Raw genomic sequence first — 19218 nt, forward strand, 5'->3', positions numbered from 1 at the left:
TGAGAAGATGTGGGTACAGCAGTAGATGAGGTTGTAGCAAAGGTAGTTGTGTTTGGAACAAGAGTTGTCAATTTGGTAGTAAAATGTGTCACAGTGGCAGCAGCAGTTGTGGCTCCAGTAGTGGAATCTCTTTTGGGTACAGGAGTTGGGGCTGGAGACTGAGTGGTTACAGTGCTTGTGGACCCTGTTGTTGGGACTGCAGAAATATTGGTTTCAGTGGTAGTTGAAGTCAAGGTAGAGAGAGTTTTGGGTAAGGCAGATGTGGTTGGGGAGACTGTTGTGAACTGCTGTATTGTGGTAAAAACAGGAGTCAAAGGCATAGCAGAGGTGGCTGTGGGAATTATGGTTGTGCATGAAGCAGGATTGGTAGTTGGCAAAGCAGTTGTTGTGGTGGTGGTCAAAGTTAAGGCTGTTGTGATCAATTCAGGGGATGTTGATTTTGTAGAAGTTGGAGTGGTTTTCAGTACAGTACTTGTGGTTGAAGCAGAAGTGGCCGTGATCGCATGAGATGAGGTAATTGTGGTATAAGAATGTTTCCTTGAGGCCTCAGTAGTTGTGATCAAAGTAGATGTTACAGTAAGAGTAGAGTTTGTTGTGGGTGCAGAACTTGTGGTTGGAGAAAAAGTGGTAGAGGTAGGTGGAGTTTTGGGTAAATTAGCATAAGTGGTTGTGGGCTTTGTAGTTTGCACAAGTATTGCCCTTGAGTTTGTAGAAACGGTCATAGTGCCCGCAGCAGTTGTGGTTCCAGTAGTAGAGGTTTTTGTGGGCACAGGACTTGTGGTTGGAGCACAACTGGTCATTGTGATGGGAGATGAGCTGGTTGGGGGCATCACAGTTGTACAAAGTGTTGTAGAGGCCCTCTCAGTTGCGGTTTTAGTAATAGCTGAGGTTGAAGTAGAGGTCATGGGTAACAGAGTTGTGGTTGGAGCACAAGTGGTCAGCGAGGTAGGGGATGAGGTGGTTGTCGGCGCTGCAGTAGTCATGGACAATGTAGTTGAGACCGTAGGAGTGGTTGTAGATGGTGCAGTAAAAATTGTCACCAGTGCAGGAGAATTTATGTTTTGAGTGGAAGTAGATATTAAAGGGGCTGAGCTAGTTGTGCATACAGAACTTGTGGTTGGAGAGATGGAACTAGAGGCAGGCGGAGTTATGGTTATAGCAGCAGATAATGAAGTATCAACAGGAGATGGAGTAGCAGAGGTGGTTTTGGACATAGCCGTGGTTAGAGCAGGCGGTAAAATTGTGGCTGTAGAAATTGCAGTAGTAGCCACAGCAGTTGTGGTTTCAGTAGTAGAGGTGGTTGTGGGCACAGGACTTGTGGTTGGAGCACAACTGGTCATTGTGATGGGAGATGAGCTGGTTGGGGGCATCACAGTTGTATGAAGTGTTGTAGAGGCTCCAGCAGTTGCGGTTCCAGTGATAGGTGAGGTCAAAGTATAGGTGGTTGTGCGAGAAGGATGCAACATTGCGGTTGTAAAAATTGCAGTACTGGTTTGAAAGGTTGTGCTTCTCGGGGTCAAGGTATGTTTTGCTAGAGCAGGCACAGCACTGGATGTGGGCACTGCAGCACCAGTCAAGGTGGCTTGCAATGCCGGATAAGAGGCAGCACATGAAATTTGAGCAGCTTCAGGGAAAGTTTGTGGCATTGTGTCTGAATACTGCTTTGTAATATTCATCATAGTGGTAGGAGATGAGGTGGTTGTCAGCACTGCAGTCAGAGATTTATCTGCGCCAATAGCAGGCGTCATTGTGGCTACAGCAAAAATTGAGATTGCATAAGAGCTGGTTGTCCGTACAATAGTTGTGTTTGTGGTAGAAGCAGGGGTTGTCTTGGACTCTCCTTTAGCTGCTAAAGCAGAGATTATGATGACCAGTGCAGGAGAAGTTGTGGTTGGAATGGATGTTGATGTGGTCTGTGAAGTGAGAGAGGTGGTTGTGGGCATCATAGTTTTGTTTGGAGGAGTGGTTGTTTGCGCCGCAGTCATGATAGTGGTCAAAGTTGAAGTTGTGACCATTTCAGGAGAAGTTGATCTGGATCTTGAAAGAGTTAGGGTGGTTTTCAGCACAGTACTTGTGGTTGGAGCATAAGTGGACATGATGGTAGGAGATGAGGTGGTTTGGGGCATCCTGGGTGCAGAAAGCTTAGTCGAGGCTGCAGCAGTTGTGGTTTCAGTGGGGGTGGACATCAAAGCAGAGCTGGTGGTGGGTGATGGACTTGTTGGAGGAGTAATGGTTGTTGTGGTAGGAGAAGAGGTGGTCGTCCCTGCAGTTGTCGTGGGCCAAACTGAGTCAAATGCAGGTGTCACCACAGATACAGCAGCTGTTGAGGTCGTAGCAGAGCTGGTTGTAGGTGCAATAAACGGGGTTGAAACAATAGTCTTTGCGGTAGAGGCAGTGGTGGTCGTGGTTACTGTCATAGTTGTTGCAGCAAAGATTGGTGTGGCCAATGCAGGAGCAGTTGTGGTGGAGGTTGACGTGGTTTGTGAATGGGCCGAGCTGGTTGCAGGTACAGGACTTGTGGTTGGTGAGTCTGTAATAGTGGTCTGTGGATATGTGGGTACAGCAGTCGATGCGGTTCTGGGAGAGGTAGTTATGATTTGAACAGGGGTTGTCGTTTTGGTAGAACGTGCTGTAGTGGCTGCAGCAATTGTGGCTCCAGTAGTGGAGGCGGTTATGGGTAAATGACTTGCCAGAGTGGTCTCAGTGATTGTGGAAAGTAGAGTTGAAACTGCAGAAATGTTGGTTTCAGTGGTAGTTGAGGTCATGGTAGTGGTGGTTTTGGGTAAAGGAGTTGTGGTTGGGGACACTGTTGTGACCAGTGGCATTGTGCTTATTATGGGAAATGAAGTCATAGCAGAGATTGTTGTGGGTATCCTTGTTGTCTTTGAAGCAGGAGTTGTAGTTGGCACTGCAGTGGTGTTGGCCCAAGTAAAGCCTGTTGTGACCATTTCAGGAGATATTGATCTTAAAGGATTTGGGGCTTTTTTCAGTACAATGTTCGTTGAAGCAGAAGTGGTCATGGTGGTAGGAAATGAGGTGATTGTTGGCACCTGGGTGAAAGAAAGTTTACTTGAGGCTGCAGTATTTGTGATTCCAGCAGAGGTTGAGGTAAGAGTGGAGTTGGATGTGGCTGCAAATTTTGTGGTTTGAGAGACAGAGGTGGAGGTGGGTGGAGTTTTGGGTGAAGCAGGATATGTGTTTGCATACTTTGTGGTTGGCACAAGTATTACCCTTCTGTTTGTAGAAAGTGCCAAAGTGACTGCAGCAAATGTGACTTCAGTAGTGGAGGTAGTTGTGAACACAGAACTTTTAGCTGGAGCAGAAGTGGTCATCGCAGTGAAGGACGAACTGGTTGTGGGTATCACACTTGCAGAAAGTGTAGTAGAGCCCATGCCAATTGCGGTTTCAGTGGGAGTTGAAGTCATTGTAAAGTTGTTTTTTGGTAAATGAATTTGAGATAGGGGGACTGTTGCCTGTGGCGCTGAAGGTACAACTGGAGATGTCATAGAGGTAGTTGTGGGTACAATTGTTGAAGTAGGAGTGGTTGTCATCATTGCGGTTTTGGTCAAAGAAAACGTGATGAATTCAGGAGCTGATGCTTTTCTTGGAGTTGTTTTTTTTGGTACAGTACTTGTGGTTGGAGAGATGGTCATTGAGGCAGGTGAAGTTATGGGTACAGCAGGGGATGAGATCATATGAGCAGGTGCTGTCATAGTTGTGGTGAGGGGTGTTGTATTTGACGTAGGTGGAAGGAGGAAGGTAGTTTTACAGGTGCCTGATGTGGTTGTGGGTACAGTACCTTTTGATGAGACTAGAATAGTGACTGTTGGAGTTGCCCTTCCAGGAGTCGAGGTAGTTTCGATTACAGCAAGAGTGTTTGTTGAGGTAGAACCACTGGATGTTGGCGCTGCACTGGTCACAGTCGAGGCGGAGGTAGCAGGCAATGCAGGATTAGCAGCAGCACATGGAGCTCGAGTAGCTTCAGGCAAAGTCAGTAGCATTTTTTCTGAAAAGGTAGAAGATGAGGTGATTGTTGGCACTGCAGTGGTTGAGGTCAAAGATGTAGTTTCAACAAAAGCAGACATCCTGGCTACAGCAGAAATTGAAGTCATATTGGAGCTGGTTGTGGGGACAATAGATGTGGGTGGAGCAATGGCTGTTTTTGTGGTAGAAGCAGGAGTGGTCACGGATACTGCGGTAGTTCTTGTCAAAGCAGAGATTGGTGTGACCAATGCAGGCAAAATTGTGTTTGGAGTGGAAGTGGATGATATTAAAGAGGCCGAGCCGGTTGTAGGTACAGAACCTGCGGTTGGCAAGACTGTAATGGTGGCTGTTGGAGTTGCGCGTACAGCATGAGCTGGGCTGGTAGCAGGGGCAGCAGGCAATGCAGGATTAGCAGCGGCACATGGCGCTCGAGTCCCTTCAGGCAAAGTTTGTGGCGCTGTCACTGAATATGGTTTTGTCATGGTCATCATAAGAGATGAAGTGGCTGTCGGCACTGCCGCACTAGTGCTCAGAGATGTGACAAAAGCAGGCATTGTTGTGGATACGATAGTCATAGCAGAGCTGGTTGCAGGTACAATAGTTGTGGTTGGAGCAATAGTTCTTGTGGTAGAAGCAAGGGTGGTCATGGATACTCTAGTAGGTGCTGTGAAAGCAGAGATTGGTGTGACCGGTACAGGAGAGGTTATGATTGGAGTGGAGGTTGATTTTGCTTGTGAGGGGACTGAGGTGGTTGTGGGTAAGCTAATAGTTAGAGCCAGAGTGGTCATTGTGGTTGTAGGAAGAGTAGTTGAGGGTGCTGATGTTTTGGTTTCAGTGTTAGTTGAATTCAGAGGAGAGGTGGTTTTAGGTAAAGGAGTTTCGGTTGGAGAGACAGATTTGGAGTGTGGTGTTGTGAGTGCAACAGGAGATGAGGTGGTTGGGAGCATCGTAGTTGTGCTTGTTGGGACTGCAGTCATGGTGATGGTGAAAGGGAAGGCTGTTATGACCGACTCTGGAGAGGCTGAGGTGGACCATGAAAGAGCTGGAGTAGCTTGGAGCACATGACTTTTGGTTGAAGCAGAAGTGGCCATAGTGGGAGGAGATGAGGTGGTTGTGGACATCATAGTTGTAGAAAGTTTAGATGAGGCTGCAACAGTTGTGGTTGCAGTAAAGATTGAGGTGGGAGTAGAGGTGATTGTGGGTACAGGACTTGCGTTTGGAGAGACTGCTTTAGTAGCAGAAAAGGTTTTAGGTACAGCAGAAAAGGTTTTAGGTACAGCAGAAAAGGTTTTAGGTACAGCAGAAAAGGTTTTAGGTACAGCAGAAAAGGTTTTAGGTACAGCAGATGCGGTTTTAGGTACAGCAGATGCGGTTGGGGGAAGTGTAGTTGTGGGAGCAGGAATTTCCCATGTCGTTTCAGAATGCGTGGGAGCGGACAAAGCATTTGAGGTTCCCATGGTGGAGGTGGCTGCGGGCAAATGACTTGTGGTTGGAGATGAATTGGTTGTGGGTATGGCAGTAGTCGTGGCCAAATATACAGTTGAAACGGCAGGGGTTGTTGTGGATACTGCAGTGGAGATTGGTGTGGCATATGCAGGAGAAGTTTGGGGTTGAGTGGGGATTGATGTGGTTTGTGAAGGGGCTGAGGTGGTTGTGGTTACAGGAACTATGGTTGGTGAGCGTGTCATTTTGGCCAGTGGAGATGTGGGTGCAGCAGTAGATGAGCTTGTAGCAGAGGTAGTTGTGATTGGAACAAGAGTTGCAATTTTGGTAGAACGTGCCAGAGTAGCTGCAGCAGTTGGTGCTCCAATAGTGGATCCTGTTATGACTTGACTAACCACATGACTTGCGGTTAAAGCCTGAGTTCTCACAGCGGCTGTAGAAAGCGTAGTAGCGGCTGCAACAGTTGTGGTTTCAATCATGGTTAAAGAAGTTAAAGTCGAGGTGGTTGTGGGCATCCTGGTTGCGGTTGGAGTAGGAGGGAACAGCGCGGTGGGAGAAATTGTACTTGTGCTTCCAGGACTCAAGGTCGTTTTGGCTAGAACAGAAGTGGTCTTTGTGGGAGGATCAGCACTGGATGTGGGCACTGCGGTCATGGTGAAGGCTGCGGCTGTGGGAAATGCAGCCTTAGTAGCAGCAGCCGAAGCTTGAGTAGCTTCAGCTAAAGTTTGTCGCGTTGCGTCGGAATATTCCTTATTAGTTGTGGTCATCATGGTAGGAGATAAGGTAGTCGCTGGCCTTGAAGTAGCTGCGGTCAGCGTAGTTGTGACAAAAGCAGATGTCATTGCGGATAGAGCAGATGCAGTGGTTGTAGCAGAGCTGTTTGCAGGCACAATCTTTGTGGTAGAAGCAGGGGTGGTTGTGGATATTGTAGTAAGGAACGCAGAAGTTGGTGTGATCAATGCGGGAGAAGTTGTCGTCGTCGAGGATGTGGTTTGTGAAAAGGCTGAAGCGGTTGTGTGTACAGGACTGGTGCTTGGAGGCAGAGTGGTCACTGTCGTTGAAAGTGTAGTTAAGACTGCAGAAATGTTGGTTTTGATTGGAAAGTAGTCTTCAAGTAGTAGTGGAGTCAAGGCTTTGGGTATAGCGGTTGTGAGCTGTGGTGTTGTGGGCACAATAGGCGATGAGGTCAGAGATGTGGGTGCGGGCATCGACATTGCTGGAGGAGGAGTGGTTGTTGGCACTGCAGTCGTGGTCAAAGACAAGTTTGTTGCGATCAATTCAGCACTTGATGTTCTTGCTGATGAAAGAGTTGGGGTGTTTTTTGCAACAGGACTTGCGGTTGAATGGATGGTCGCGGAGACGGGTGGACTTGGGGGTACAGCATGAGATGAGGTAGTAGCAGCAGCAGCAGCTAATGTAGTGCCGTAGGTGGTTGTAGGCACTGCAGTTGTGCTAGGAATAGTTGTGGGAACTTCAGTCAATGTGGTCAAAATAGAGGATGGTGTGAGGAATGAAGGAGAAGTTTGGGTCTGAGCAGGGCCCTGTGTGGTTGTAGGTACAGGACTCGTGGTTGATGGGACCGCCACAGAGGGAGGTTGAGTTGCGCGTACAACAGGAGATGATGCGGCTCCGAGCATTGTCGTTGTGATCCGAGCAAAAGTAGTATTGCTGATAGGAGCGGGGGTGGGCGTGGATACTGGCGTAGGGATTGGTGGGACCAGTGCAGGAGACGATGCGACTAGAGTGGAGGTGGATGCCGTCAAAGGGGCTGAGCTGGTTGTGGCTACAGGACTTGCGTTTAGTGAGACTGAAATCATCGCTGTTGCAGTTGGGCGTACAAGAGTTGAGGTTGTAGCACGGGTGACTGCGGGCACCGTACTTGTGGTTGGAGCAGGAGCGAACATCACACTAGTAGAAACCGAAAAGGCGGCTGCAACAGTCCAGGTAGTTTTGGCTCGAGCAGAAGTGGTCTTTGTGCTAGAAGCGGCACTTGATGTTGGCACTGCAGTAGTTGTAGTGCGGGCAGAGGTTGAAGGCAGCGCAGGATTAGTAGCACACCGTGCTGGAGTAGTTCCAGCGCGACTTTGTGGCATTGTGCCTGCACATGGTCTTGTAGTTGCGGCTTGCGGCGACACACGAACGTCCGAGAAACTTGCACAGTGTGAAGTTGTTGTGCGGCGGGGTCTTAAAGTGGTGGCACTGACTGTACTTGATCGAGTTGGTGCAAGACCACCGGTTGTGTCCGCCGCGTTATCCCCATTAAAATGACCTGAAGGAATTTCATCATAACCCCACAATTCAAAGATGGGGGAGTCCCTATAAGACACTGGCGTTGCCGCAGCGGTCCAACACTGTGGTCCCTCTGTGGTTGCTTGATAGTCCGAGTCCACCTCATCCTGCACAGACCTTGGCTGAACTTTGTGTGGGCTTTGAGTGTCCTTGTTGTTGCAAGCTGCCAGCACGGCGGACATTTCCCCCAGAAAGTCAAAATAAATTGCCACCATCGAATCCTGCAAAGAAAAGAAAAGAAAAAAAAAAAGCCATTAAATGACGAGGCCCTGGCCGGAGGCGGTTCTTGGATTATGGTTCCTTTACCGTGTTGGCTGCAGTGGAGTTGAGCACAATCACAGAACCTGCGTCCGTCGTGCTGATGGCGGGCTGGACTTGAGCGCCGTCACCAATGTCTTCGACCCTCAGCACTTTGGAGCCCCGGGGCAGCAGGGCGAGGATTTGCGAGGCTCTGCAGAGGATCGAGGCGGGCGGCGGAGCAAAGGAAGTGGCCGGATCCTCGCAGGAAGCCAGCGCCGCCATATCGGCCTGCAGCAGACTGTCAAAATAAAAGACCTCCAGCTGGTGCAAGCGTTTCCCATTTGACACCTGGAGAGAAGCCAGGGGAAAATGTGTCCCCGTCACAAGCGCTTCGCTTCGCTTAGGACAGCTGTCAAGCAAGTATCCAAAGCTGTCATTTCATTAGGCACACTTTCAAATGGAAGCCTGCGAGGCAAATAATGTTGACTTTCCCGCTTCATCAAAATGCGTCAAGGGCTGTCAGGGGCGTGCGCGGTTAGACGGCTAACTAAGTCAGAAAAAACAACCAGGGTGGGGGGGATGTCACCAACATGCATCAGCAACAACGCATTTGCTCTTGCTATGCCTACGTCTTTTGTTTCTTAAAAAAAAAAAGTGTAAAATGAGAACCGAGTGATATACATGTATGAGCCAATAATCAAACAGCAGGAAAAGCGACATGCGTGAGGCCACAATTAAACGCTGGTCAGATGACAAAACGCTTGGAGGGGAGTGTCAGGCTTTCTAAAGGCTTTAACTTTTCTTTTTTTTTTTTTTTTTTTTTTCTTTTTTTATGAATGAAGGTGAAAAGGCGATTTGGCACTTTTCCAGCGGGGCAAAAGACACTTGCATGCAGGGAGCCTCCGTACACAAAACCATTTGACACACTGAAAGTTGGACATTCTTTTGGGGCTTTTCAGAGTCGCCTCCCTGGCGGAGGTCTTGGGCCTCGAACGCCCATCGACCAAAGTGAACGCCGGCAGCAATTAACGAGTGCGCGCGCGCGTGCGCGCGTGCGTGCACGTACCGCCAGCTGCAGGTGCGCGCTATCGTAGGGCAGCTTGAGCAGCAGCATCGGGCCGAACCGCCGAACGGAGGCAGCAGAGCCGTCGGGCAGCGCCAGCAGCCGAAGTCCGTCTGCGCACACGCGAGCGTCACAAGATGACAGACGGACTCACACAGCAAGAAAAAGTCGACCTTCGCGATTTAGGCACCGTCCACAAATTCCATTTTCGACGGCGTCACACTGTAAATTGTCAATTAATCATGCACCAAAAAAAGAGTTCAAGTAACATTTTCTCATTCTGATTGCTGTAGTCGAGGGCAAAGGGAGGCCTCTGACTACTGCACCTCAAATTTGATTTTGGTTGAACATTTGTCTCAATTTAGCCCTATAGGCATGGCTGAATTGGCTCCAACGTCTCCGAAGTGATTCACGTGATGAAAATTTGAGGTGTAGCATTCAAGGCCTCCCTTGCAATCAGAAGGAAAAAAAAAGTGAATGGAGTGATTTTTGGTGAATACTTTTGTCAATTTATGGCACCCTCGAACATAAAATTTGCGGACGGTCCTTAAATTGCGCATATCGAACACCAAGCCAACTTTTCCTCGCTGGCACACACACACGCGCAACCACTCACACAAGATGTGCGCCAGAAGCAGAACCGGAATCCACTCACCTGCCAGACGCGCTTCGGAGTGTCTGACGAGGGACAAACGCAGCCAAAGCCTGTCGTGGCTGCAACGGAACTGCGGCCGGGCCAGGTCCAAAGAACCTTCACGTCCTGACACTGCGCAAGCGGCGCACACAACGAACAACAACACTGACATCTCGCATGCATTGCAACTTTTGCGCTTCGGCTGCGTTCGACGTTCATGCGGTTGTTGGGCGGTTGCTGACCTGCCATCAATTTCCACACGGGGACCGGGAAGAATCCCGCCGGGTCGCGTCGACTGGGACGCGCGTCCCCGCCGTACCCGTCCGCTGTGCCGAGGCGGACTAGAGTCACCAGGGCGACCCAAAGCCAGGCCTCAATCCACCCAGAGGGTCCCGACATGGTCCGGTCGGGTCGGCTCGGGTCGGCTCGGGTCGGGTCGAGTCGGGTCGAGTCAGATCAGCTCTGTTCTGTTCTGTTCTGGTCGGTTCGGCTTGAGCGGTGCTGCTTGGTTCCGCTGGGCTCCGCAAAGAAGGCGACGAAGAAGAGCCAAAGTGCAGCTGGGCATTTTGAAACCGAGCAGTCTGTTTCGATTGGATAATTGGAACCGGACGTGGGCGGGGCCAATTAGCCTCAACTCCTCCCACACGTGCCAATATCCTCATTGATTAGGTGCACCATTGCTCGTATTTGGACCACCTCACAATGGCAATATATTAGGAACAGCTGTTTTATCTGGCTGCAAACGCCGTCAACAAACTTCTCTGCTGCTTTGCAATCGCAGTAGCAATATGATCGATTGATGACTTTTCTCACCGCTGGACAAAAGCCGCGTGTGCGTGTCCCAAACTTGAAATGAAACGTTTGCTGCGTTGGATATGTTGGATGTGCGCCCAGTAGTCCCAACCTGTTGTTGTGGTTGGCGGAATAGAAGAAGAATGAAGCTGATGAATTTCCATTGGACATTTGATCCAGCAGCGCCCTCTGCTGTCGATTGCAAACGTCGTCCAAAGGTCCTCGACCTATCGCTTGGGCAAAACCGAGAAAAGGGGAGCCGCCACGTTGTCGAGTCCCGACCCGAAGACCAAGTTCCGACGACCAATCTCTCGTCCATGCTTTTGCGGGTGCGCCGTTCCGGTTGAAACCCCACCTTCAAAAATGGATCTGGATGGATCCAGAAATGTGGACCAGAATCCAGACCCCGGATGGACCCAGATACATGTACTTAAAAAGTGCTGTTCGTGCAACCACGTGAACAAGTGAACACTCACCGCACACAGGCTGTCAGGCCACACGGTGGCGCCTCAGCCCGCAGCCGCTGCGCGCAGTGCGTAGTGCGCACTTCAACTTTGGCACGCACGCACGGATTGAAAGGAGCAGCAAGCAGCGACGCGCTTTTGGCGTCATTTCTTTTTTTTTTTCCTTTTCCTTTTCTGGACTTTATTTAAAGAGACACGGATGAGCACACAGGCGGCAGGAAACGTCGGCAAAGAAACACCAACAAAAGCTCGGCCCGAGACGTCGGCCGCCGTGGGCTGCTTCGTCCTCCTGGGATGACGTAACCATGGCAACCGACGCGCGCGCACGGGCACGTGCCCGCCTGCGTGCGTGCGTGCGTGCGCGGGAGAAGAGCAAGCGCTTGATTTTGGCGGAAGCAGCGCGTGTGGGTGAGAGCGACAACGAGGAAATGATGTCATCCGCGTGACGTCACTTGGTCTCAGAAGAGCGAGGCCTTCTTCTTGAGTTCGTTCCGTCTCCATAGCGACAGGCGCTCGAACTCGGAGGCGCTCATGCCGAAAACTTGTCGGAACTGCTCCGGGTCCAGATGTCTCTGTGACGCGCACACGCACGCGGTGCGCTGTTAGTGGGTGCCGCGCCCCTTGCCCTCCCTCTGGCCCCGCCCCGCCCCGCCCCGCCCCGCCCCGCCCCTCACCTCCAGTCTGGTTCGGTCCACTCCCGGCGGGAGCTTGCAGCGCCCCCTGCGGCTCACCACCAGCGCTTCGTAGGGATAAACCTGTGGTGGGAAGCGACGTTTTTTCTTTTTTTTTGGTTGTCTTTTTGTCTTTGTGGGTGCGAGCGCCTCTTGAGTCTTTGTTCGCTTTCTGCGTACGTGGGTTCTTCTTTGCGAGTAGGCGCGTGGCGGCCCGGGTCGGCATCTCACCTTCTGCTCCAAGATGCTCGGCAGCGATGTCCCGCGGTCCAGACCGTCACGCCGCGGGCCGCCGTTCTGTCCGCGCCATGCAACGGAAAACAGACACGCACGCACGCGCGCGCACGCGACATAACGCACACACACAAAGGCACGTGCGCGCGCGCACGCACACACACACACACACACACACACACACCGTCGCATCATCACACACAGACGCATGCAGCTGATGTCTCACGCACACGCCTACCTGAGCCACTGGGGAGACACACACGCGCACGCACGCACACACACACACACGCCAATCAATCGATCACTCGCTCAAGAGAGCCGTTGACAACATGAGGCTGGAAGTGGCCTTCAGCCCGCCTACCTGCGTCGGCGCAAAACTCAGCCGACTGCCTCTGAAAACACAAACGGCGCCAATCCACGTCAGGTTACGTTGGCGACGACGACGACGACGACGACGACGACGACGAACTCACCCTGCTCAGGCCGGAGCTGGAACGCGACGGCGAGCGGGACGCGTCGGCCGACAGGCCTGCGGACAGGAAAGGGCAAAGCGTCTGTGAGCGCGGCGGAGAAGCAGCGAGCCGGGCGGCGGCGGCGGCGGCGGCGGCGGCTCACTGGCGTGCGCGCGCGTTCTGTCGGGTAGCGAGCGCGTCTTGCGGCCAAAGTGGGCAGCTTTGGCCTTCTCCTCGCGCAGGATCAGACGACCCAGGTTGGACTTGATCTGGACACAGCGGCGGCGGCGGCGTGTCAGGGCGTGCGTGGCGTCCTGGCGTGTGATGTCAGCGTGCGCCAACCTTTTCCAGCTCCTGCTCCTGCAACGCCTTGGCTTCGTCCGTCAGGTCCTCAAAGTCGTCGTCCTCCGGCCGCTCCGCCATTTTCTTCTTGCGCCACTCGATTTCTGCCAGAAGGCGACGGCAAGTCCTCTTGTCATTTGCCATCGTGCGTTTGGGCGGCGAGGCCCGTTTCCAAGCGTAGGTCGCTCACCCATGGCGGCCAGCGAGGGGGGGCAGGGCCACGAGTCGCTCTCCATCTTGGACGGCTGCTCGGGATCGGGAGGCTGAGCGGCCGGGAACTTGGCCGCCTGGATGACGCCGGCGCCGGCGGGCTTGGAGCCCTCTGGGGGACCGAGGAGGAGCCGCAGTCAGCCAGGCGGGGGGGGGGGGCGGGCTTATGATGGCGGGGCGATGGCGGGGCCATCACGACAACAACAACAACTCGCCTTGTTTATAGATGGGAGGCTTTCTGTAGATGTTGCTCCCGTTATCTGCAACAAAACACGTGCGCCTGGCAACTTGCTGGCGTGCGTGCGTGCGCGTGCGCGCGCGCATACCTGGCCGGTGGAAGTGCTGCAGACTGGCGCTGATTTTGCGCCCGCCGCGCAGTTGCGGCACGCAGCCTCCGGGGGAGCCGCCGTCGCTTTCCGATCGCCGCCCTTTGGCCTGAAACAGGAAGCGGGGCCCCTCAGTCCCGGCCCGGCCCGGCCAGGCCAGGCCAGGCGGCGCGGGCGGCTCTTACCTCGGGAGAGGCGGCGGGAGGAGACAGAGAGCGCTGGGGGACACAAACAGACAACAAACAGCACGCGCATGCGGCCCGGCCGGGATGACGGCGCGACGGCGCCTCACCTGTCTGCGCGGCGGGTCCAGCGGCGAGAAGCTGAGGTGAGGCCGGTAGGTCATGAGGTCGGGTCGCTCCACCTGCAGGATGGCCTTATCGCGGGGCAGGGCCGCCAGGTCGCGGTACGCCACCGCCTGCTCGTCCACCTGCAAAGGTCACCAGAGCGACGGCGAGACGCTTTCGCTGAAAGAGGGAGTCCCCCCCGTTTTTTCTTCCCAGATATATGTTCTTTGCGGGCCCCACTAGTCCAAAGGCGGCATTCTGACCCTCCTAGCGACCAATCGCAGCTCAGCTCTTTCCTGGTTGTGATGTCATTTTCAGTGGACGCAAGTGAGAAAATGGCCAAAAGTGGCTGGATGCAATGCCGCCTTGATTCAACCTGATGGGGTCTGCGCGGAACATATTCTTGGCTTGACTTGGAACGTTTAGCCTCAGTTAGCTTAGCATGTCATCGCTTACCATGACGACGGCGGCGGCGGCGGCGGCGGCAGGAGACGGCGGCGCGCCGGGCCCTCGCGGGGACGACCAGTTGACGGGAGTGACCGCGCGCTCTTGCGTCTGAGTCACGTCAGAGGGCCCCGCCCACACACACGCACACAGCCGGTCGGCACGAGCCTACAACGCCGATTGGCTAACGCGGGACTTACCTTGTTCATGACTGGCGATCGACGAGAGCCTGCAAATCAAAAAGGCGTCACGTGACAAAACAACCAAAGGTGTGAGCAGAATGCGTCAGGCAAGGGAAAAAAAACCAAGCCAACATCACACGGGCCACAAATCGCACATCGCGTGGCAAAAACTACACACGTCATAACCGCGCGCATGCACACAAGCACGAGATCATACGCACGCAGCAAAGCAGGCGACGAGGCGCACGGGCGTGACATGCTCCCAAGTGCGACCGAGTTCAGAGGGCGCGGTCTGGCGCCAACCGACCCGCCCGCCCGCGCGCGCGCGCGTGCGCTGTCGCCACGGCGATAAGCGCGGAGGGCGTCGGCCAGGCCGGCTGAGCTGATAAACAGGGAGGGGAGGGGGAGGCAGACGAGAGACCAGGCCCGAGGAGGGAGGAGGGAGGAGGGAGGAGGGAGGAGGGAGGAGGGAGCCCTTTCACGGCCGATACCGATTCGGCGTTGCCAAGGAGGCCGAGAAGCCGTATTTGCTTGGAGCCCTCGTTCATTTGCGCCACTTTGCTGAAAACCACGTTCGTTCGTTGATTGAATACATTTTCACGTCGGTTTTCAACAAATGATTACTAGGCACGTTGGACAACGCACATCTTTGCAATCGAATTGTCCTAAAAAGATCGGGGGGCAGCCGCGGCGGTCGTCAGGAAAAGCGAAACGACTGCTCCGCGCGGTCCTCCAAAATGACAGCAGATCTCAACGCACTTTGAAATGGATCACGTACATCGGCCATCGGAGTTTGGAAAAAAGGCCGATGGACATATCGGTCGCAGTGACGAATATGATGGCTCTATCCCTACGTCGCAATTACTTGCCTTTTCTCATTGGCGTCCTCTGACAGGGGGCGCAGCCAAAAGCCCCAACGCTTGGCTCGGGCGCATTCTTCTTTTAACGACACTTAATAGTTACTGGTCGACACACGCGGGGGTCGCTCCGGGACGCCGGCCGAGGCTTTGAGCTCAGCTCGCCGGCCGGGGCGCTCGCTCGTCTCCCAAAGCGGAGAGACTCTCCTTCGAGCCGGGTTTGACCGTCCACCTTCGGATGCGAACGTGGGAAGGCCGCGGGAGTGAAAGGGAGGAGTCACTTGATTCCCGTGAGCTCTCCGGCAAGGCGCCGGATGACTCGGCGCCCAAACGCGTCACGGTGCTGGACTTGCTGCTGGCCTTGCCGTTAGGCTCGCAAGCAGGCCTCCAGCCTTCCGTGGGTGCGCGCTTACATTCCCCAAACATGCTAGCGTGCTTCAATGAGCACACACCAAATTGCTGCGTTTGTCTAAATGGCCGGCGACGGCTCCGTTTGTTTGTTTGTTTGCCTCGGGAGTCATGAATGCGCACGCGCACATATCCACAATACACCATTGGGGGGGGGGGCAACTATGGATCTTAGTCAAGGATTGGGTGAACCCAAACAAGACGAATCGCCGCATGAGGGACAACAAGAAGGATGAATCATGCGCGCGCAACGAGCGCAACGAGCGCATGCACGCGCGCAAGCAGAGCATCGCGGGCGTCACGTGACCTTGAGCACAAATGCAAAGGAGAAGCAAAACACGTCAAACGTGCCATTCGGGTGTGCGTGCGTAAAAGCCTTCTCACCTGGGCCGATGCGGACGGACACATACGCGGCGAGGCTCTTGCACGCGCGACGGAGGACGCTCGGCTGTCACGTGACCGCATCCAGTGGCGCGGGCGGAGGAGCCTGTGACGTCACGTCTGCGCGAGTCACTCAAGAGGAATTAGCCGCCAAACATCACATTTGGACTGGACCAGGTCTTGATTTCACAATTCCTCTTTTTCACGGTTTGAGTGTTATGATGCAACCCCCGGCACCGTGTCCGAATTAATAACGTTTGAGGACACGTACTCACACGCGCGCACACGCACACACGCACACACACACACGCAAACGCACACACACGCACCCCCCCACCCCCACACAAAAACAAAACCAGGGTGAGCGTCCTCGTCCAAACATTCGTCAGTGATTGCATTCAAGTGCTATGAAAGCGCTTCAATCAAGTCTAGTCACTAATGTTCTAAGAGTATGACTCCGATGAATGGCTGTGTGAATACTCACGAGCACTGTTAAAAATGTTCAATTATATTTGTTGTTTTGAGAAAGCAATCCAGATAATTGGATAAATGCTTCGTGTCCATGAAAAAACACAACATAGGCCTGTCCTAATATTTGACGGTTTATTAACTTAACACTTTCAAAAACGTACAAATGTGTGTATGAAATAAATTATGATAAATGCAACGGTCGTAATTAGCTTTTTTTTTTAATATGAACGAGACAATTTAGGGCGGACGTTATCTGTGACGTCACCCAAAGCGGGAATAACGTGAAGACGTTTGCTCTGGTCTAAACTCAGCTGCAGTCACATAAATGTACACATTCCGACAGATTGTCCTATCCAAAAACGAGTTGATAAAAATGTACCCCGGTACAATATCAAGCAAAACAACATCGGCAGTGTTGTTCGTGTTCGTTTTTTCACCCACCTCTTAAAGCCGGCTGCTGCTGGTCATCTTCGCACAACAGACGAGCTTTGCACTGGCAAGATGGCGTCGAGCGATGGCCTCTCGTCTCTGGTAAGACGATAAAAAAAAAAAATAAAAAGTCCACAAACCGGCCAAAAAGGGTCCACGAAACGTACAGGCGCTAAACGCTGGCGGTCGGTCAATCGTGGCGCGCTCTCGGCAGCTAACGTGGCTAATGCTAATCGCTTGGGAGGTCGACACGTGTTGTGTGCGAGTCATGTTGCACTTTCGCATCGCTCACCGGGCCACCGGAGGATCCTCATTCTCTCAAATGGCAACTGACGAAAGCAGCTTGAAGCTAGCTTCGGGGATCCTTTTTTCTTCTTCTCATCTCTGACTGTGTGTGGAAACAATTCCCAAACTTTAGGATCATTCTGCACCGTAAAAAGAAAACAAAGAAGCTCAACGAGGCAACGTGTCAACTTGAAAGCGGACTGCTTAACAGCACGTCTAGTTTGGCAAACGTTGGCCTCTAACTTCACTTAGCTTCGCACCGCTACTTAAAGCAAATTGGATTGCTCCCCGCAAGTAGCCAAAAACAGACACGGGCGCGGGCGCACATGATTTATACAATACAACTTTATTGATATAGCGCATTTCTCAACAGCTGTAACAAAGCACTTTACATACAACAACAAAATAACAATATATTAACAAGCGCAAGCAATAAATGAACACAAAACACGACTGCATGTAGTGTAGAAACCGGAAAGCAGCTGAAAACGGTCAGCCTCTGATCGGTTCAGAAGCCAAAGAATAGAAATGTGGCCTCAAACGGGTTTTCAAAGTGGCCAGAGAGGGGGCTTGCCTCACATTTAGTGGGAAGGAGCGGCAACAGAAAAGGCCCCATCCCCTCCGAGGCTCCGCTTAGTCCTCGGCACCTCGAGCGGTATGGCAAGAAATCAAACGCATCACGAGCAGACTACCTAACGGGGTAGCAGCCAGTCACCGCTGACGCCCACGTCACTCACCAGTCCAAAAGCCACGCACACTCAAAGTCAGAGAAACCCCAGTGTAGAACATGAGTATGGTGACCCCAAAAACAAAACAAAACAAACCCCAAACTGCACATCGCATGCACGTTCCAACTCAACTTTCAATCAACTGGATAGTGGGAATCATTTTCCTACCTCTGACTGATGATGCCAGGCTCAAGTTATTTTGCCTCCTCAGGGTCCGGACGGCGCTTCAGCCGCCGCGCGCGCTCTGTCTCTCCCCGCCGAGGCGTACGGGAACGACGTGAGTATGGCGGCGAATCGGGTCGGGCGGAGCTGCCGTGGGCGGAGCTGCCGTGGGCGGAGCTGACGTGGGCGTTGCCTTTCAGGAGCGTCTGGAGGCCATGTGGGCCATGAAGGCCTACAACCACGCCCAGGTTTACTTCAACGTGAGCATGGTCGCCGGGACGGCGGCAACGCGGCCGCGACCTTGAAGGCTTTCTCTTGTCCTTGTCACTCAGCTCATCTCCTCGGTGGATCCCAAGTTCCTCAAGTTGACCAAGATGGACGACGAGATCTACGCCAGCTTCAGGGAGACCTTCGAGGACCTGGACGTCAAAGTGCTCCACCCGGACCGACTCAAGTCGGCGGAGGCCAAAGAGGTCGGCCGCCTTCAGTTTTTTTTTGGTTTTCCCTGGAGCAGCTTCCGCAGCTGGCAAAAAAGATGGCCGCCAACAGAGAGGACTTGAAGCTGAAGTCAAGCCAAATATGTTTTTTTCAAGAATATGTTCCCGGCGGGCCCATTAGTCGAAACACTGATTCTGATTCATTTTGCGTTTGTGGAATATAAGTTAAGCAGCAAAATGCAGCCATCTCTGGGGGCGGCCATTTTGTCTTCTGTCGACTGAAAATGACATCACAAGTGCTGACAACGACCAATCACGGCTGACCCGTTCCCTGAATCTGAGCCGCGATTAGTCGTTGGGTTGGATTGAGCAAAAAAGCAAACCTGAGAATGTTGTCATTTTCTCTTCAATTGAAGGGGGGAAATTCGATTCAAATTGGAATTGTGTTTTTGTGGGACCGCAATTGAACTTGAAGGCGGCAGGGCCCCGCCCTAACAGGGCGGAACCGGCACTGACTTGTGAATGGGCGGGCGCTTTGCTTTGTGTCCAGAGCTGGCGCCCTTTCTGTAACCGCTACGAAGGCCTGGTGGAGGACTTCAACTACGGCACTCTGCTGCGACTGGACTGCCGGCAGGACTACACCGAAGACAACACCATCTTTGGTGGGTGGGCGCGCCAATTCGGTGGCATCGGCCATTTGCGGAAGTGTCCCCAACTATGCGTGCTAAGCTTTGCCCGTTGCCCTTCCAGCCACCAGGATCCAGTTCTTTGCCGTGGAGATCGCCCGAAACCGAGAGGGCCTCAACGACACCGTCTTTGCAGCCAAGTCCTCCAAAACTTAACCTACGACTGATGCGCACCCCTCCCCCCCAAAAAAACCTTTTCGTTTTGTTATGCTGACAAGCCATAAAGTGTGTCTTTTGAGTTTGCCTCTTATTATTGGAAGAAAAAAAACGGTCGAAAAACGTCATCGGTCTTGCAGCTGGCGCGTCCATCAACCAAT

The 19218-nt window shown here is 52.9% G+C and overlaps 3 protein-coding genes across 12 annotated transcripts in view; 1 reads left to right on the forward strand and 2 right to left on the reverse strand.

Moving 5' to 3' along the window:
• The window catches only part of LOC147135996 (uncharacterized), a 34023-nt gene extending 23717 nt beyond the window's left edge, over positions 1 to 10306 (reverse strand). Inside the window, exons 1-5 of the mRNA XM_086054280.1 lie at positions 9896 to 10306; positions 9675 to 9785; positions 9023 to 9132; positions 8023 to 8304; positions 3800 to 7937 (exon numbers count right to left, since the gene is read on the reverse strand). Of these exons, the coding sequence (XP_085910406.1) occupies positions 3800 to 7937; positions 8023 to 8304; positions 9023 to 9132; positions 9675 to 9785; positions 9896 to 10052 (4798 nt within the window). The 5' untranslated portion in view covers positions 10053 to 10306. The remainder of the gene's footprint in view (positions 1 to 3799; positions 7938 to 8022; positions 8305 to 9022; positions 9133 to 9674; positions 9786 to 9895) is intronic.
• Positions 10307 to 11045: 739 nt separating this feature from the next.
• On the reverse strand, positions 11046 to 18223 carry dmtn (dematin actin binding protein). 9 transcript variants are annotated; one of them, XR_015089890.1, is made up of 17 exons: positions 17785 to 18223; positions 16896 to 16991; positions 16616 to 16702; positions 14076 to 14104; positions 13888 to 13986; positions 13437 to 13574; positions 13330 to 13362; positions 13145 to 13253; positions 13034 to 13078; positions 12799 to 12930; positions 12609 to 12712; positions 12430 to 12535; positions 12288 to 12343; positions 12176 to 12206; positions 11812 to 12060; positions 11584 to 11664; positions 11415 to 11481 (listed from the first exon to the last, which is right to left on the reverse strand). XR_015089890.1 is itself a non-coding variant. In XM_086053963.1 (16 exons), the coding sequence occupies exons 1-16, from the start codon at positions 16915 to 16917 to the stop codon at positions 11368 to 11370; spliced, it is 1302 nt and encodes a 433-aa protein (XP_085910089.1). In that variant the 5' UTR covers positions 16918 to 16990; the 3' UTR covers positions 11046 to 11367. The 9 variants fall into 9 exon arrangements, 1 of the variants encoding a protein (XP_085910089.1); XR_015089891.1 differs by having other exon boundaries at positions 16896 to 17028; positions 17785 to 17893; XM_086053963.1 differs by lacking the exon at positions 17785 to 18223 and having other exon boundaries at positions 11046 to 11481; positions 11812 to 11884; positions 12166 to 12206; ... (1 more) ...; positions 13435 to 13574; positions 16896 to 16990.
• Positions 16546 to 19139, forward strand: pbdc1 (polysaccharide biosynthesis domain containing 1). 2 transcript variants are annotated; one of them, XM_086053965.1, is made up of 6 exons: positions 16546 to 16705; positions 17828 to 17893; positions 17979 to 18026; positions 18111 to 18251; positions 18766 to 18877; positions 18966 to 19139. In XM_086053965.1, the coding sequence occupies exons 1-6, from the start codon at positions 16676 to 16678 to the stop codon at positions 19055 to 19057; spliced, it is 489 nt and encodes a 162-aa protein (XP_085910091.1). In that variant the 5' UTR covers positions 16546 to 16675; the 3' UTR covers positions 19058 to 19139. The 2 variants fall into 2 exon arrangements, with proteins under 2 accessions (XP_085910091.1, XP_085910090.1); XM_086053964.1 differs by having other exon boundaries at positions 16552 to 16705; positions 17979 to 18038.
• The last annotated feature ends 79 nt before the right edge of the window (positions 19140 to 19218 follow it).

The sequence above is a fragment of the Filicampus tigris genome, chromosome 15 (genome assembly GCF_054856515.1).
Source record: "Filicampus tigris isolate MCC_2025a chromosome 15, RoL_Ftig_1.0, whole genome shotgun sequence".
In the NCBI taxonomy this organism is placed as follows: Eukaryota; Metazoa; Chordata; class Actinopteri; order Syngnathiformes; family Syngnathidae; genus Filicampus; species Filicampus tigris.

What these genes read in the sequence shown, in the direction of transcription:
- pbdc1 (XM_086053964.1), top strand. Translation starts at nt 16,676, where the DNA reads ATGGCGTCGAGCGATGGCCTCTCGTCTCTG. An exon ending in CCGAGGCGTACGGGAACGAC is followed by an intron (nt 17,894 to 17,978) that starts GTGAGTATGGCG and finishes GTTGCCTTTCAG; the next exon opens with GAGCGTCTGGAGGCCATGTG. An exon ending in CGAAGACAACACCATCTTTG is followed by an intron (nt 18,878 to 18,965) that starts GTGGGTGGGCGC and finishes TTGCCCTTCCAG; the next exon opens with CCACCAGGATCCAGTTCTTT.
- dmtn (XM_086053963.1), bottom strand. Translation starts at nt 16,917, where the DNA reads ATGAGGATCCTCCGGTGGCCCG. An exon ending in GCCTCCCATCTATAAACAAG is followed by an intron (nt 12,931 to 13,033) that starts GCGAGTTGTTGT and finishes TCGGTCCCCCAG; the next exon opens with AGGGCTCCAAGCCCGCCGGC. An exon ending in CCCCTCGCTGGCCGCCATGG is followed by an intron (nt 12,713 to 12,798) that starts GTGAGCGACCTA and finishes GCCTTCTGGCAG; the next exon opens with AAATCGAGTGGCGCAAGAAG.